The sequence below is a fragment of the Ranitomeya variabilis genome, chromosome 6, assembly GCF_051348905.1.
Source record: "Ranitomeya variabilis isolate aRanVar5 chromosome 6, aRanVar5.hap1, whole genome shotgun sequence".
NCBI classification, from domain to species: Eukaryota; Metazoa; Chordata; class Amphibia; order Anura; family Dendrobatidae; genus Ranitomeya; species Ranitomeya variabilis.
The window spans coordinates 354,329,866-354,346,671 of NC_135237.1; the positions used below are offsets into that span (position 1 = coordinate 354,329,866).

General features: G+C 42.4%; 1 protein-coding gene across 1 annotated transcript; it reads right to left on the reverse strand.

The window, feature by feature from the left end:
- Window positions 1-11,452: 11,452 nt before the first annotated feature.
- NHLRC1 (NHL repeat containing E3 ubiquitin protein ligase 1) lies at window positions 11,453-13,618 on the reverse strand. Its single transcript, XM_077267665.1, has one exon. It carries the CDS (start codon window positions 13,556-13,558, stop codon window positions 12,362-12,364), a length of 1,197 nt encoding a protein of 398 aa, XP_077123780.1. The 5' UTR covers window positions 13,559-13,618; the 3' UTR covers window positions 11,453-12,361.
- Between the last annotated feature and the right edge of the window lie 3,188 nt (window positions 13,619-16,806).

The window sequence follows — 16,806 nt, forward strand, 5'->3', positions numbered from 1 at the left end:
CAAAGCGGCACCAGAATCTACAAACGCCATGACAGAAAATGACGACAATGAGCAGATCAATGTCACAAATAACAGAAATTTAGGTTGTACGGTACCGATGGTAACTGAACTAGCGATTCTCTGAGTACGCTTAGGGCAGACCGAAATGACATGAGAAGCATCGCCACAGTAAAAACACAACCCATTCTGACGTCTGAATACCCGTCGTTCCGTTCCAGACAGAATCCTATTGCACTGCATAGGCTCAGGTATCTGCTCTGAGGACAACGCCACAGCGCGCACAGTTCTGCACTCACGCAGGCGCCGATCAATCTGAATGGCCAGATTCATAGAATCGCTCAGACCAATAGGTGTGGGAAACCCCACCATAACATCTTTAACAGATTCAGAAAGACCCTTTCTGAAAATTGCCGCCAAAGCATCCTCATTCCATTTAGTCAGCACAGACCATTTTCTAAATTTCTGACAATACAATTCTGCCACTTCTTGACCCTGAAACAGGGTAAATAAGGTCTTCTCAGCATGATCCACAGAATTTGGTTCATCATATAATAACCCTAGAGCCTGAAAAAAGGCTTCTACATTAAGCAAGGCAGGATTCCCAGATTCCAGGGAAAATGCCCAATCCTGAGGATCGCCACGCAGCAGGGAGATGACAATTTTATCCTGCTGAATGGGATCACCAGAAGAACGAGGTTTCAGAGCAAAAAACAGTTTACAGTTATTTTTGAAACTCAAAAATTTAGACCTGTCCCCAAAAAATAAATCAGGAGTAGGAATCCTAGGCTCTAAGACAGGAGTCTGAACAATATACTGTAATCGGAAATATACTGTACCCTAGCAGCAAGTTGGTCTACACGAGAAGCTAATCCCTGAACATCCATGCTAGCACACAGCTCTTCAGTCACCCAGGGGAAAAGAGGGAAGGAAAGACAAAACAGACTACAGAAAAAAAAATGGCTCAGCACTTTTCTTCCCTTCTTATGAGATGCATTTAACTCGTTGTTGGCCAGTTGTACTGTTATGATCCGGTGACCCTGGAGCCACATGAGACTATCTCTGGAGTAGGTGGTACCTGTACTGACCGCAATCCTAATACTAACACCGCAACTAGAAGTAGCGGTGGGATGTTCCTAACATGGCCTAGACACCTCGACACAGCCGGAGGACTAAATACCCCTAAAGATGGAAATGGGAAATACTATCTTGCCTCAGAGCAGATCCCCAAAGGATAGGCAGCCCCCCACAAATATTGACTGTGAGATTAAGAGGGAATATGTACACAGGCAGAAAGACAGAATTAAGCAAAAGAGGCACTTCTAGCTAGATAGAAAAGGATAGGACAGAGTTCTAAGCGGTCAGTATTAAACTCTAGAAAAATCCACAGCAGAGTATACTATATTCTACATCTAATTAAAGACATAGAATGTATATCAGCATCGCCAGAGAATCCAGCAAGACAGAAAAAAACAAACAAAGTCTAAGCTGGACAAAAACACAATAGATTGCACTGCACATAAAAGCACACTGCATGCGTGCTACAGAGAACAAAAAACCAGACACTTATCTTAGCTGAAATGACAGCAGGGCAAGAGGAGCCAGACAGAGAAGCAATCCCTCCAAGATACAATGGACAACTGGCAGGGATTGAAGGATCCTACACACCTAAATACCTAATAGAGCTGCAATAAGCAGAAACACCTGCTCTGGCTTACAATCCAGAAACCACTGCACTACCACTAACAACCACCGGAGTAAGCCCAAGAGCAGAATTCACAACAGTTAGGGGTGTGGTTAGGGTTACTGTTGGGATTAGGGTTAGGGATGTGTTTGGATTAGGGTTTCAGTTATAATTGGGGGTTTCCACTGTTTAGGCACATCAGGGACCCTCCAAACACGACATGGCGTCCGATCTCAATTCCAGCCAATTCTGCGTTTAAAAAGTAAAACAGTGCTCCTTCCCTTCCGAGCTCTCCCGTGCGCCCAAACAGGGGTTTACCACAACATATGGGGTATCAGCGTACTCATGACACATTGAACAACAACTTTTGGGTCCAATTTCTCCTGTTACCCTTGGGAAAATACAAAACTGGGGGCTAAAAATAATTTATGTGGAAAAAAAAAAATTATTTTCACGGCTCTGCGTTATAAACTGTAGTGAAACACTTGGGGGTTCAAAGTTCTCACAACACATCTAGATAAGTTCCTTGGGGGGTCTAGTTTCCAATATGGGGTCACTTGTGGGGGGTTTCTACTGTTTAGGTACATTAGGGGCTCTGCAAATGCAATGTGATGCCTGCAGACCAATCCATCTAAGTCTGCATTCCAAATGACGCTCCTTCTCTTCCGAGCTCTGCCATGCGCTCAAACGGTGGTTCCACCCCACATATGGGGTATCAGCGTACTCAGGACAAATTGGACAACAACTTTTGACATCTAATTTCAACTGTTACCCTTGGAAAAATACAAAACTGGGGGCTAAAATATAATTTTTGCTGAAAATTTTTTTTTTCATTTTCACGGCTCTGCGTTATAAACTGTAGTGAAACACTTGGGGGTTCAAAGTTCTCAAAACACATCAAGATAAGTTCCTTGGGGGGTCTAGTTTCCAATATGGGGTCACTTGTGGGGGGTTTCTACTGTTTAGGTACATTAGGGGCTCTGCAAACGCAATGTGATGCCTGCAGACCAATCCATCTAAGCCTGCATTCTGTTGTGAATTCTGCTTTTGGGCTCCCTCCGGTGGTTGTAGGTGGTAATGCAGTTGTCTCTGGGTTGCAGCCTTGGTCAGGTGTATCCGCTGATTGCAGTTTTGACTGGGGTATTTAGGCGTGCAGGATTCATTAGTCCTTGCCAGTTGTCCATTGTTTTTGGAGGTTTTGTCCTTGCCTGGTTCCTTCTTGCCTTGCTGCCAAATCTGCAAAGATAAGTGTCTGGTTTTTGTGGCACACATGCTGTGTGCTTAACAATTTAGTGCTATTCAGTGTTTTTTTATCCAGCTTAGATTGTATCAGTAGTTTCTTAGTCTTGCTGGATTCTCAGGAGTTGCAGATATACATTCCATGTCTTTAGTTAGATTGTGGAACTTTTTGTATTTTCTGCTGTGGATATTTTTAGAGTTTTATTACTGACCGCTTAGTATTCTGTCCTATCTTTCCCTGTTTAGCTAGAGTGGCCTACGCCCGAAGGCCATTTTGAGTACCTTGTGATGCCGTTCGGGCTCACTAATGCTCCATCTGTGTTTCAATCTTTCATGCATGATATCTTCCGGACTTATATTGATAAATTCATGATTGTATATCTGGACGATATTTTGATTTTTTCTGATGATTGGAAGTCTCATGTGGAACAGGTCAGGATGGTATTTCAGATCCTTCGTGACAATGCTTTGTTTGTGAAGGGGTCTAAGTGTCTCTTTGGGGTGCAGAAGGTTTCTTTCTTGGGTTTTGTTTTTTCTCCTTCATCTATAGAGATGGACCCGGTTAAGGTTCAGGCCATTCATGATTAGATTCAACCCACGTCCGTAAAGAGCCTTCAGAAATATTTGGGTTTTGCAAATTTTTATCGCCGTTTCATTGCTAACTTTTCCAGCGTGGTTAAACCCTTGACCGATTTGACTAAGAAAGGCGCTGATGTGGCTAATTGGTCCTCTGCGGCTGTTTCTGCCTTTCAGGAGCTTAAACGTCGATTTACTTCTGCTCCGTTGTTGCGTCAACCTGATGTTTCTCTTCCGTTTCAGGTTGAGGTTGACGCTTCTGAGATTTGTGCAGGGGCCGTTTTGTCTCAGAGGGATCCTGCTGGTTCCTTGATGAAACCGTGTGCCTTCTTTTCCTGTAAATTTTTGCCTGCTGAACGCAATTATGATGTCGGCAATCGGGAGTTGTTGGCTATGAAGTGGGCGTTTGAGGAGTGGCGACATTGGCTTGAGGGAGCTAAGCACCGTATTGTGGTTTTGACCGATCATAAGAATCTGATTTACCTCGAGTCTGCCAAACGATTGAATCCTAGACAGGCTCGATGGTCTTTGTTTTTTTCACATTTTGATTTTGTGGTCTCATACCTTCCGGGTTCTAAGAATATTAAGGCTGATGCCCTTTCTAGGAGTTTTTTGCCTGATTCTCCTGAGGTCCTGGAACCGGTCGGCATTCTGAAAGAAGGGGTGGTTCTTTCTGCCATTTCCCCTGATTTACGACGGGTTCTTCAGGAATTTCAGGCTGACAGACCTGACCGCTGTCCAGTGGGGAAATTGTTTGTTCCTGACAGATGGTCTAGTAGAGTGATTTCTCAGGTTCATTGTTCGGTGTTGGCTGGTCATCCTGGTATTTTTGGTACTAGAGACTTGGTTGGTAGGTCCTTTTGGTGGCCTTCTTTATCACGTGATGTGCATTCTTTTGTGCAGTCCTGTGGGACTTGTGCGCGGGACAAGCCTTGTTGTTCCCGTGCTAGTGGGTTGCTTTTGCCGTTGCCGGTCCCTGAGAGGCCTTGGACGCATATTTCTATGGATTTTATTTCTGATCTTCCGGTTTCCCAGAAGATGTCGGTTATCTGGGTTGTTTGTGACCGGTTCTCTAAAATGGTTTATTTGGTGCCTTTGCCTAAATTGCCTTCCTCCTCAGATTTGGTTTCGTTGTTTTTCCAGCATGTGGTTCGTTTGCATGGTATTCCGGAGAATATTGTGTCTGACAGAGGTTCCCAGTTTGTTTCTAGGTTTTGGCGAGCATTTTGTGCTAGGCTGGGCATTGATTTATCTTTTTCCTCTCCATTTCTTCCTCAGACAAATGGCCAAACCAAGCGAACTAATCAGACCTTGGAGACTTATTTGAGATGCTTTGTGTCTGCTGATCAGGATGATTGGGTGGCCTTTTTGCCATTGGCCGAGTTTGCCCTTAATAATCGGGCTGGTTCGGCTACTTTGGTTTCGCCTTTTTTTTGTAATTTTGGTTTTCATCCTCGCTTTTCTTCTGGGCAGGTTGAGCCTTCTGACTGTCCTGGTGTGGATTCTGTGGTGGACAGGTTGCAGCAGATTTGGACTCATGTGGTAGACAATTTGGTGTTGTCTCAGGAGAAGGCTCAACGTTTTGCTAACCGTCGTCGGGGTGTTGGTTCCCGGCTTCATGTTGGGGATCTGGTCTGGTTGTCTTCCCGTCATGTTCATATGAAGGTTTCTTCTCCTAAGTTTAAGCCTCGGTTTATTGGTCCTTATAGGATTTCTGAGATTATTAATCCGGTGTCTTTTCGATTGGTGCTTCCGGCATCTTTTGCTATCCATAATGTCTTCCATAGATCTTTATTGCGGAAATATGTGGTACCCGTTGTTCCCTCTGTTCTCTGTTCATCCTCCGGCCCCTGTGTTGGTTGATGGGGAGTTGGAGTATGTGGTTGAGAAGATTTTGGATTCTCGTTTTTCGAGCCGGAGGCTTCAGTATCTTGTTAAATGGAAGGGTTATGGCCAGGAGGATAATTCTTGGGTTTTTGCCTCCGATGTCCATGCTGCTGATTTGGTTCATGCCTTTCATCTGGCTCGTCCTGATCGGCCTGGGGGCTCTGTTGAGGGTTCGGTGACCCCTCCTCAAGGGGGGGGTACTGTTGTGAATTCTGCTTTTGGGCTCCCTCCGGTGGTTGTAGGTGGTAATGCAGTTGTCTCTGGGTTGCAGCCTTGGTCAGGTGTATCCGCTGATTGCGGTTCTGACTGGGGTATTTAGGCGTGCAGGATTCATTAGTCCTTGCCAGTTGTCCATTGTTTTTGGAGGTTTTGTCCTTGCCTGGTTCCTTCTTGCCTTGCTGCCAAATCTGCAAAGATAAGTGTCTGGTTTTTGTGGCACACATGCTGTGTGCTTAACAATTTAGTGCTATTCAGTGTTTTTTTGTCCAGCTTAGATTGTATCAGTAGTTTCTTAAGGCCCCGTCTCACATAGCGAGATCGCTAGCGAGATCACTGCTGAGTCACAAGTTTTGTGACGCAACAGCGACCTCAGTAGCGATCTCGCTATGTGTGACACGTACCAGCGACCAGGCCCCTGCTGTGAGATCGCTGGTCGTGTCGGAATGGCCTGGACCGTTTTTTGGTCATTGAGGTCCCGCTGACATCGCTGAATCGGTGTGTGTGACACCGATCCAGCGATGTCTTCACTGGTAACCAGGGTAAACATCGGGTTACTAAGCGCAGGGCCGCGCTTAGTAACCCGATGTTTACCCTGGTTACCAGCGTAAATGTAAAAAAAACCAAACAGTACATACTCACCATCTGATGTCCGTCAGGTCCCTTGCCGTCTGCTTCCCACACTGACTGAGCGCCGCAAAGTGAAAGTGAAAGTACAGCACAGCGGTGACGTCACCGCTGCGCTCTGCTCTCACTGTACGGCGGCACTCAGTCAGAGCAGGAAGCGGACGGCAAGGGACCTGACGGACATCAGATGGTGAGTATGTACTGTTTGTTTTTTTTGGTAACCAGGGTAAACATCGGGTTACTAAGCGCGGCCCTGCGCTTAGTAACCCGATGTTTACCCTGGTTACCCGGGTGCTGCAGGGGGACTTCGGCATCGTTGAAGACAGTTTCAACGATGCCGAAGTCGTTCCCCTGATCGTTGGTCGCTGGAGAGAGCTGTCTGTGTGACAGCTCCCCAGCGACCACACAGCAACTTACCAACGATCACGGCCAGGTCGTATTGCTGGTCGTGATCGTTGGTAAATCGCTATGTGTGACGGGGCCTTAAGTCTTGCTGGATTCTCAGGAGTTGCAGATATACATTCCATGTCTTTAGTTAGATTGTGGAACTTTTTGTATTTTCTGCTGTGGATATTTTTAGAGTTTTTTTACTGACCGCTTAGTATTCTGTCCTATCTTTCCCTGTTTAGCTAGAGTGGCCTCTTTTGTTGAAATCTGTTTTCTGCCTGTGTGTGTGTCTTTCCTCTCCTATTCACAGTCAATATTTGTGGGGGGCTGCCTATTCTTTGGGGTTCTGCTCTGAGGCAAGATAGTATTCCTATTTCTATCTATAGGGGTATTTAGTCCTCCGGCTGTGTCGAGGTGTCTAGGGTTTTGTTAGGCACACCCCAAGGCTACTTCTAGTTGCGGTGTTAGTTCAGGGTCTGCGGTCAGTATAGATTCCACTTCTCCTGAGAAATTCTTATGCGGCTCCAAAGCCACCAGATCATAACAGCATTCCAAATGACGCTCCTTCCCTTCCGAGCTCTGCCATGCGCTAAAACAGTGGTTCCCCCCCACATATAGGGTATCAGCGTACTCAGGATAAATTGGACAACAACTTTTGGGGTCTAATTTCAACTGTTATCCTTGGAAAAATACAAAACTGGGGGCTAAAAAATAATTTTTGTGGAAATTTTTTTTTATTTTCACGGCTCTGCGTTATAAACTGTAGTGAAACACTTGGGGGTTCAAAGCTCTCACAACACATCTAGATGAGTTCCTTAGGTGGTCTACTTTCCAAAATGGTGTCACTTGGGGGCGTTTCAATGTGTAGGCACATCAGTGGCTCTCCAAACGCAACATGGCTTCCCATCTCAATTCCTGTCAATTTTGCAGCTCTGCCATGCGCCCAAACAGTGGTTTACCCCCACATACGGGGTATCGGCGTACTCAGGACTAATCGTACAACAACTTTTGGCGTCCATTTTCTCCTGTTACCCTTGGTAAAATAAAACAAATTGGAGCTGAAGTAAATTTTTTGTGAAAAAAGTTAAATGTTCATTTTTATTTAAATATTCCAAAAATTCCTGTGAAACATCTGAAGGGTTAATAAACTTCTTGAATGTGGTTTTGAGCACCTTGTGGGGTGCAGTTTTTAGAATGGTGTCACACTTGGTTATTTTCTATCATATAGACCCCTCAAAATGACTTCAAATGAGATGTGGTCCCTAAAAAAAATGGTGTTGTAAAAATGAGAAATTGCTGGTCAACTTTTAACCCTTATAACTCCCTAACAAAAAAATGTTGGTTCCAAAATTGTGCTGATGTAAAGTAGACATGTGGGAAATGTTACTTATTAAGTATTTTGTGTGACATATCTCTGTGATTTAATTGCATAAAAATTCAAAGTTGGAAAATTTTGAAATTTTCTAAATTTTCGCCAAATTTCTGTTTTTTTTTTTCACAAATAAACGCAGATAATATCAAAGAAATTTTACCACTATCATGAAGTACAATATGTCACGAGAAAACAAAGTCAGAATCACCGGGATCCGTTGAAGCGTTCCAGAGTTATAACCTCATAAAGGGACAGTGGTCAGAATTGTAAAAATTGGCCCGGTCATTAATGTGCAAACCACCCTTGGGGGTAAAGGGGTTAAAAAGAAGGTGAAGTGCTTCTTTTCATAGCAGGAGTAGGAGCAATCAGACGCTGCAGTCCTCTGGCTCTTCTCTGTTGCACCACACTAGTAACTACTCCATGTTAAATAATCTCTGGAGGCAGAGTTATCCTCTGGGCAACATTCTCCCCAGAGCCTAGAAGAGGTAATTTACATAAAGTGATAAAAGATTATTTATCAACAACAAGGTACCTGATTAGAGACACTTTTACAGCAGTCTATAACCTGTATGCTCATATTAAGGGCTCCTTTTCACTTGGGAGAAATACGTCCGAGTCTCGCAGGTTAATACCTTGTTCTGGCGCCGGCACTTGGGAGCGGCGCGTGCAGCTCCATGTGTTGCTATGCGGCTGCACGCTCCGCTCTGGAGTGCCGGCGCCAGAGGAGGGTTTTAACCTGCGTGACTCGGACATATTTCTCGCAAGTGAAAAGGAGCCCTAATAGTTTAGATAAGTCAAATGTGGTGACAGATTCCCTTTAAATGGCACTATTAGAGATTGACAGCGGCATGTAAGTGGTTAAACAGCAGTGATTGATGTTAGGTCTGATCACTACTGTTACAGATAAGTACTGAATGTATAACAAAACCTGCAACTTCCGTGTATAGAGGTGACGCTGCTCCTAATTCCGTGCCACATGTATGTATCTCACATGTACGGCTAATGTTGGGAAGGGATTATTTTGAAAAAGTCCACAGCTGCTTTCTGTAGTTCACAAAAGAGGAGACAACAGCTGTCAAAATTATTTTAAATCTGCACAAGCATTTCTTCCATTGTATATTATGTGTGTATACATACAACATCCACACTTTAAAAAAAAAAATGTTGATAGGTGGATACGTGTTAATTTGAAACGCTGGTACAGTAAGGTTGGTCATTGTATCTACAAGAACCAGACAATAGGTAGAGATGGAAGAAACAGATAGGCAATAAACCCAATACTGATTTTTTATTTTTATTTCTATTCTTATCACCTCCTCATGTATCAAGAATTTAATTTTCATGATAACATCTTAACTACACCCTTCTCTCTACAAGGAACACCTCTCTGTGACAAGTGCTGTCTGATTATAATCACAATTTATTAGACCCATGGAGTTTAATGGATTAATTCACACATCCAAGAAAATTTCGGATCCGAGTGGGAGATTCTTCAGACTCAAAGCATGTCCTTTTCTGCAAAAAGTTCAGCTTACCTCATGTAATTTTTTAAAAAGGCTGATAATTCAGATCCAACATGGATGTTAAACAAGGACAAAATGGATGACACAGTGGTAGATTTGATTTACCTTAAAGGTGACCTGTCATCATTAAATTAAACTCCTAACTACTAAAGGCATATCTTGAATGCTTCTAAAATGCATACATTTTTTTTTGCACTGTGTAATTTGCATATTCTAAAGTAATTAATCTATAATTTGAATCCCAAGTGCAGTGGGTGGACACTTCATGTCTGCTTCCTTATTTCGCCTCCTGCTTTCAGTCTTTGACTGACAGGTCACCCTTGTCTCTTCCCCCTGCCCAAGATTCTGCACAGCGCTAAACCATTGCCCACGCAGAAGCTTGGGCAGGGAAGAGAGCGGTGTTATACCGATCCAATCAGCAAGTTCTTTTTTGAATTCAAGACGAATCAGCTGACCTCTACTAAAGAATGTCTGCCTGATAAAATTGTATTTATTCTATTTTTAAGATAAAGTGTCATGGACTCTTGTTTACCTGCTTTGGGCTTTTGATAAGAGGAGTGCACTATGAATCTAATATTTTAAGTTCTAAACTTTATTAAATGGGAACAACCCACAAGTCCAGCCATATTGACAGTATTTGACCCAGTAATCTAGATATCATGATTTGGCCTTTGTTAAAGTCACACAGATTCTTGCACATACTCATTAAGGTATCCAACATATAAACATTAAGAATTTCACTAACTATTGAAAATGCTTTTATTCAAGCAGCTTACTTTAGGTACAGCATAGTTGATGAATACTGTTCCTTAAAGGGGTACAATAAGCTTGGTAGTTGTAGCTCACACATGGTTGGTTAATACTTCTAAACAGCAATACGAACTTTAACTTTAGATTTGTTGGTCTGTCTACTGAGGAAGGACATGAAACTATCCTTATGTATTAAGCAACTTTGTTCCCCTGTAACAACTACTGCCTTCCATTCTTCACACCGCAGAGAGAAGTACTTTATTGGGTCCATCTTCTGTACAGGGCTGTGTGCAGACTCGAGCTTCTATTTAGTTACTGGCAATGACTTCACTGCTGACGTCATCTCAGTATTGTGAACAAGTCCAATAAGTGTGGCAATGTAAGAATTGTGTATAGTTTGTAAATTTACATAACTTGTCTGCAGCCTATAACCCGCCAAGACTTGAGAAACTACATAGCAAGGCATGAAAGCTCAAGACAGTTAGGCATGCTTACACGTTTGGTTTCACAACAGGTGAAAAGCAACTGAGCACTGAAAGCACATATTAAATAATATAAAATTAAATATTGATACATCAGTAAATTACCCAGCACCAAGGCATTGTAGTCCAGTGATATTCTTAATTGTCTACTTGCAGGTGGTTTAAGATGTTAAGAATTTACTTAAGAATAAGTAAAAATTGAAGCAATGTTTTTCCAGCAATAGCTGTATACATTTTATTAACACATGGTCAATAGCAAGACTGTGATTCAGTAGTATTGCTGCAGGGAGAGTACATAATATAATTAAATGCTATAAAGTGCTAGTGCTGGAATAATCAAGTGTTGGTGACTGCTGAATGTAACTAACCTGATTGAGAAAATGGCAGTAAATAAGTAGTAGTCATTAATACATAAGAATACAAGCAAAGCGTAGCAGTACTATATATATAAGGCTGCAAGTGCTTAGTTAATAATGCATTCAGCCAAAATAGACACCCTTTTGAAACGCGAGTCGGGGCTGCTGGCGTGATACTCCACATGGGGAAATATGGGTAAGAGTTAACTAGGGATGTCTCCTTTGGCTGAATGCAATATTAGCTAAGCACTTGCAATATTATATATAGTACTACTACATATTGCTTGTATTCTTATGTATTAATGACTGCTACTCATATACTGGCATTTTCTCAATCAGGTTAGTTACATTGAGCAGTCACCATGACTTGATTATTCCAGCACTAGCACTTTATAACATTCTATTATATTATGTACTCTAACACCTGAGTCTTGCTATTGACTATGTCTATACCTATGCTTATATATATGTATGCCTTTTGTTATGTGTATGTAATAAAATTTTGTTTAATTTTATTGGATTATTTATTCCATGTCTTCAATATTTAAACTCTATGTTGGCAGTGTCCATAGTGTTTACTTCTTTAGGCCCTCCTATTATTTGGCGTAGGGTCTTATTTACATTTTTTACTTTACTTAGTTCTGTTGACACTGTTTCAATTTTATTAACACATGCCTAGAGCTGTTTTTTCCCCTACATCACCGATCTCAAGCCATTATGTCTTTCTTTATTAATCAAGATGCTGAAACCTGTATTTATCAATTGCAAAAATAAAAACATTGACCAGCACCTCCGAACATCATAAAGTAAGTGTGAAAAGGTGCAAACTGCCATGACTGCATTTGTATTTACTGATGGGTTATAAAGTCCACCTTTTTCTTCTCTAAGGATGCTTTCACTTTGTCCCTTGTTCAGTGTTACCATCGGGGCTTGCTTCAACCCCACTGCAAAACAGGATTTGAGAGTATGCGCCAAAGGGGCCATTGGCTATCATGGTGCTGACAGAGTCAACGCGTGCTCTTTTGTGACACCCAGACACTGTCTACTTCAGGTGATTGTCCACCTCCACACATTCACTCAGTCAGCACTATTAAAGTCAATGGCCCTGTTGTGGCACATGCACGAATCCCATTTTGCTGGGGGATTAGGGATGTAAGCCCAGACAGGGGACCACTGAACATAGGGAATAACACTGTGAAAGGGCCATAAGCTTTGATAAGAATTACAGTTATAAGATTGTGTGCTTGGAGAAAACATGCGAGTGATTATGGAGCATAAACTAGAACTGAGTGATTACCACTGTCCAACACCGCAACAGAGCCATCTTCTAACACAGCTAATGCCACTGGGTAAGACAGGCCACTGGCAACAACATGCTTTATGGTATTAAAGCCTTGCGTTCTCTGAAGGCAAATGACACATCTATTATTAATGTCTGCTAATAAAATATTACCTGACTGATCAAATGTCACTCCAGAGGTATGTACAGCTAAAGGTAAAAGCAAACTCAAGCTGAAACTATCAATTTGTTTTAACAGTTTCATCTCATTACTAAACAGTTTCATGCAGGTACTGGAGTCCTTGTGGTTCTTTGTTAGGTGTTCCACCACAATAACTTCTCCACTTGTCTGGCACACAGCAATTTCTCTGGGATGGCTCAAATGTGAACAAATTTCTAAACACTTTTGGATGTTTCCATTGGCAAAGTCAATACCTAAAAGAACAAGATTTCCATTGTCGGGATCAGAGACTATAACTTCATTTTTAGAGGTTATGCCCAAGCCCCAGGGCAAGCTGAATGGCTGTTTAACTACCAACTTACACATCCCGGACTGACTGAATACCTTAAGTGATTGATCTCCTGCATCTGTCACAATTATGAGGCCATCAAATGTTACTGCTACATCAGCTGGGTAAATAACAGCATTTTCGGAACCCGCTTTTGTCCCAGTTTGTTGCAAGCACTTTCCATTCATTGTAAATCTGGCAATTCTTTTCTTTCCATCATGTGACACAACCAAGCACTTGGATGTGGTGCAGAAAGCAATGCCATTTGGATTAAAAAGTACACCCCAACCACCAAACGACATGGTAAGGTTAAAACGTGCAGATTTAAGTTTTGATACTGAACTTCTGGCACAGTCTGCAGATGAAGCTTCAGGCTGATCTGGAACCACACGCCCCAAGATGTCCAATAGATGTAGAATAGGAAGGCATACACTTGTCTCTTGTTTTCTGCAAGTTTTACGACAAAATGGGCACTCTAGCCTCTGATTTCCAGGGAGACAGAGAGATGACACACAGCCTTGACATATAATATGGCCACATGGAAGGTTTTTGGGCCTATATCGTTGCTGTTGTCTGTACTTTTCAAAACAGACCTTGCATTCAAGTAAGTTCATTTCTGTTTCCTCCAAGAAATCCTTCATAGTTCGGATTCCTCTGTGCACCGGAGATGACATTGCATGCAGCAGTAATCCTTACCAGTATTGTAAAGCTGGTCACGCTGGAAGATATCACATGACCAAGCCATCTGAAAGTGTCATCAGTCCTATTTAAAGCCCTGTGAGCAAGCGCTTGCAGTATCTTGCTAAATTCTGCCATCTATTGGACGAAAGGAAGAAATGCGTAGAACAAAAATGGAGTGATTACCTGCTTTGTCTATTCAGAAATATATTTGCAAGTTTTTGGATCACATTGGCCCCATCATAAGACTAGCTTACAAATAAGTGACTGATATAACAATTGGTCATAAATCCAGGTGTTGGCCTCTGTGCCTACTTTTTTTTTTAACACACAAAAGTATTTAGACGCATTGTTCAACTTTTTTCTTGGATCCTGGGACAGCATGTTATAAAAAAAAAAATTGCATATTTGTCTTCCGATCCCTCTGCTGTCCCTCTCCAGCACATTTACTGGTGAGGTGACAGCTGCACCATTTCAGAAAACACACTTAAGATTCCGATCGGAGACCAAGCCACATAGGTTCTAGTTAAAAATGATAGTCCCTGGCTGCTTCTCCCTGCCCGCTCTCCTTGAGTGATGCTGTTGTGTATAAGGAGAGAATTGTCAGTCATTGGCAGCAGTAAAGGAGAAGTCACCAAGGAGTGACCTATTCGACTAGTCTACCTTATGTCTCTGTCCCTAACAGCATTTAAAGTATGTTTTTCTCTGAAACGCTCCAAAACAAAACAAGCATACACAACGGGTTTGATTAAAGAGGTCTACATTTTAGGCTCTGTGCATACATCCCTGTGTTCTGATCCAAACTTGAAAGCCTCATACAGTATCTGGTGCATACAAAATGTGACACATACATGTGCAAATGCAGTGTTAGGCCATGCAAACTTAGACTTGCCAGTCTTATAAGGTTATAACCAATAAAACAAGTTATCCCATAGGGCAGGCGATAACTTGCCAATCGCTGGATTCTGATTGCTTCGACCACTGCAGTCCTGTGCGCATCGAGGTCAAGTATCCGAACCTTCACTCCATGCAAGACGGGGCTGCAAATCTCTATTCTTGGGGTTCCAGACTTCTTAGAAGTTCCAGTGATCAGACCCCCTACAATCAACAAGTTACCCCTATCCAAGGGATAACTTGTTATTTTGGAAGTAACGTTTTGAAATGCACCACAGTAGTTCATGCTGCAGGATAAATCTGGCACTTCTTCAGACTGTCTAGTAAAACTTCTTATCAACTATTAATTTACTTTGATGAATTTTCTTTCACACTGACCAGACCTTCTTTTCTTCAATGCCGATGGAGGAGTTTGTGACCAGCTGACGGACTGGTCTGGTCACATGTTCCTTCACAAGCAGCCATTATATGGACAGAAGTGTTTGTGAAGAAAGCTTCACTAAGGAGAGAAAGTGGACACCCCCATTAGGTCGCACATTATATAGCAAGAGGTGACGTGCATTGTAATCTGTAGTGCCAGTATTGTTAAGTTAATGTTTCTAACCTCTATCGTTGGGTAAAATACATGTGGTCCAGCAAGAAGCCAGTAACTGGTTAACACTTTATGTTGGACGGTGTTCACTGCTGTTCAACTGTTTTGGCTTTGCGTTATGCACATTAGGTCTTACTGATGAGCCAATGGCAGGCAGGTCAGCAGGCCAATTTCTGAACACAGCACCCCATATAATCTTCTCCTGACACTCTGTCCTTGGGAGTTTAGTTTATATTTACCAAAGTTGTTTCTTATGTTGATCCTTACTGCTGAGCCTGGACTGGAATAGGCCTCTGTTTGCCTCACAATTCTGTCCTTCTGGTCCTGAAATCAGCAATCCACCTCCTACATCCCTTCTTACTGATTTCATCTTTGGCTCCATCCCGTTATTATTGACCTGGCTTATTGATTGCTTTATTCAAACTTGTTCCACCATCCGGTGTTTACTTTGTGTTTTAAATCCAGATCTTTGCATAGGGTAAAAGGGTGAAGGCCAGGGTGGTTCTTGGTGCAAGTTGCTCCTCTTAACAGGTCCAAGTCTGTCTGTGTAAGCACTGTTACTCACCTGTCTCGGCTCCAGGGCTGGGCCCTTGTCCATTCACCTATTTCTACCAGCCTTTGCTGTTATTCACACTGGCTTTCTCAAGTAGCCCAACAAACTCCTGTGACATCACCCTAAGCCTTTGAAGCCCGACTCTGGCAGCCATGTGTGTCCGAGTATTTAGCAAGCTTTACATTCAATTAGCTTGTGCTTTGGAGTTTGCTTCACCATTGAGTTCTCTCAGCTAGCAATCTTTCCTTCAGTAAACTCCCATTTGTTTCTCTTCTATCTGCATTTATTTCCTGCGGCAGACCTGTTTCTTTAACCCTTTGTCTGCTCTGCTGTAAGCATAAACTCTTCTCTTGTGATGTTCACACTACACATTCTACATATCTTCTCTATGCGCATGTACTCCATTTGCCTTTTCATTGCTGCAGCCACCCTACCAAAGACCAACTTCTTCTGCTAACATACAACTCTGTCTTTAACCATTTATTTTCTGCAAGTTCTGGTAATTCCTGGTAAACGTGCCATCCTTCAAAGTCTTGTTTGCTGTGCTATTGCCTTTGTCTGCCTGACCTACTGCATAGAGATTCCACCTCACCGGGTGAGCCCATAACAAGCCCTTTTTAGAGTTGATAGATTTCCACGTAGAGTTTCCCATAACATTGATATTCTCGCAGAATGTAAAAGAAATTGATAACACATCTCATGCACTACACTGTCACTGTAAACCACTGTGGATTTTCCATCAGGAAAATTGGGACAGGATCTCTGCTGCATTTATACTTTACATAAAAAAGCAAGACTGTCTGCAAACGCATGCAATGGAGTACATGCAACCATATCTCAAAAATTATTATAGGTGTTGTTCATCTTGTGAAATGGGTGAAATTGCAAAGTTCTTATAAAAACAAGAAACATTGTTCTTGAAAATAGAGAGGAATTTTAACGAGGTAAACTGCAGAGAGACTTTATAAAACTTTAGTGTACTGGTCATTGCCAAAGGTATTGGCCACCTTGTAGGTGTATATGTTGCTCTGGAGGTGGCCAGATCAAACCAGCTTCAGAGCCCGCAAGTTCTTTCAATGCTACAAAAGCAAGAATGCCTCTGCTTGCAGCATCGGAGAGCCTGCAGTTAGGGCCAGGGGCTCGGCCATGCACTGACCCAATATATGCTTCTCTCTTCATACCACCTCTGAATAAATGAACTTTAG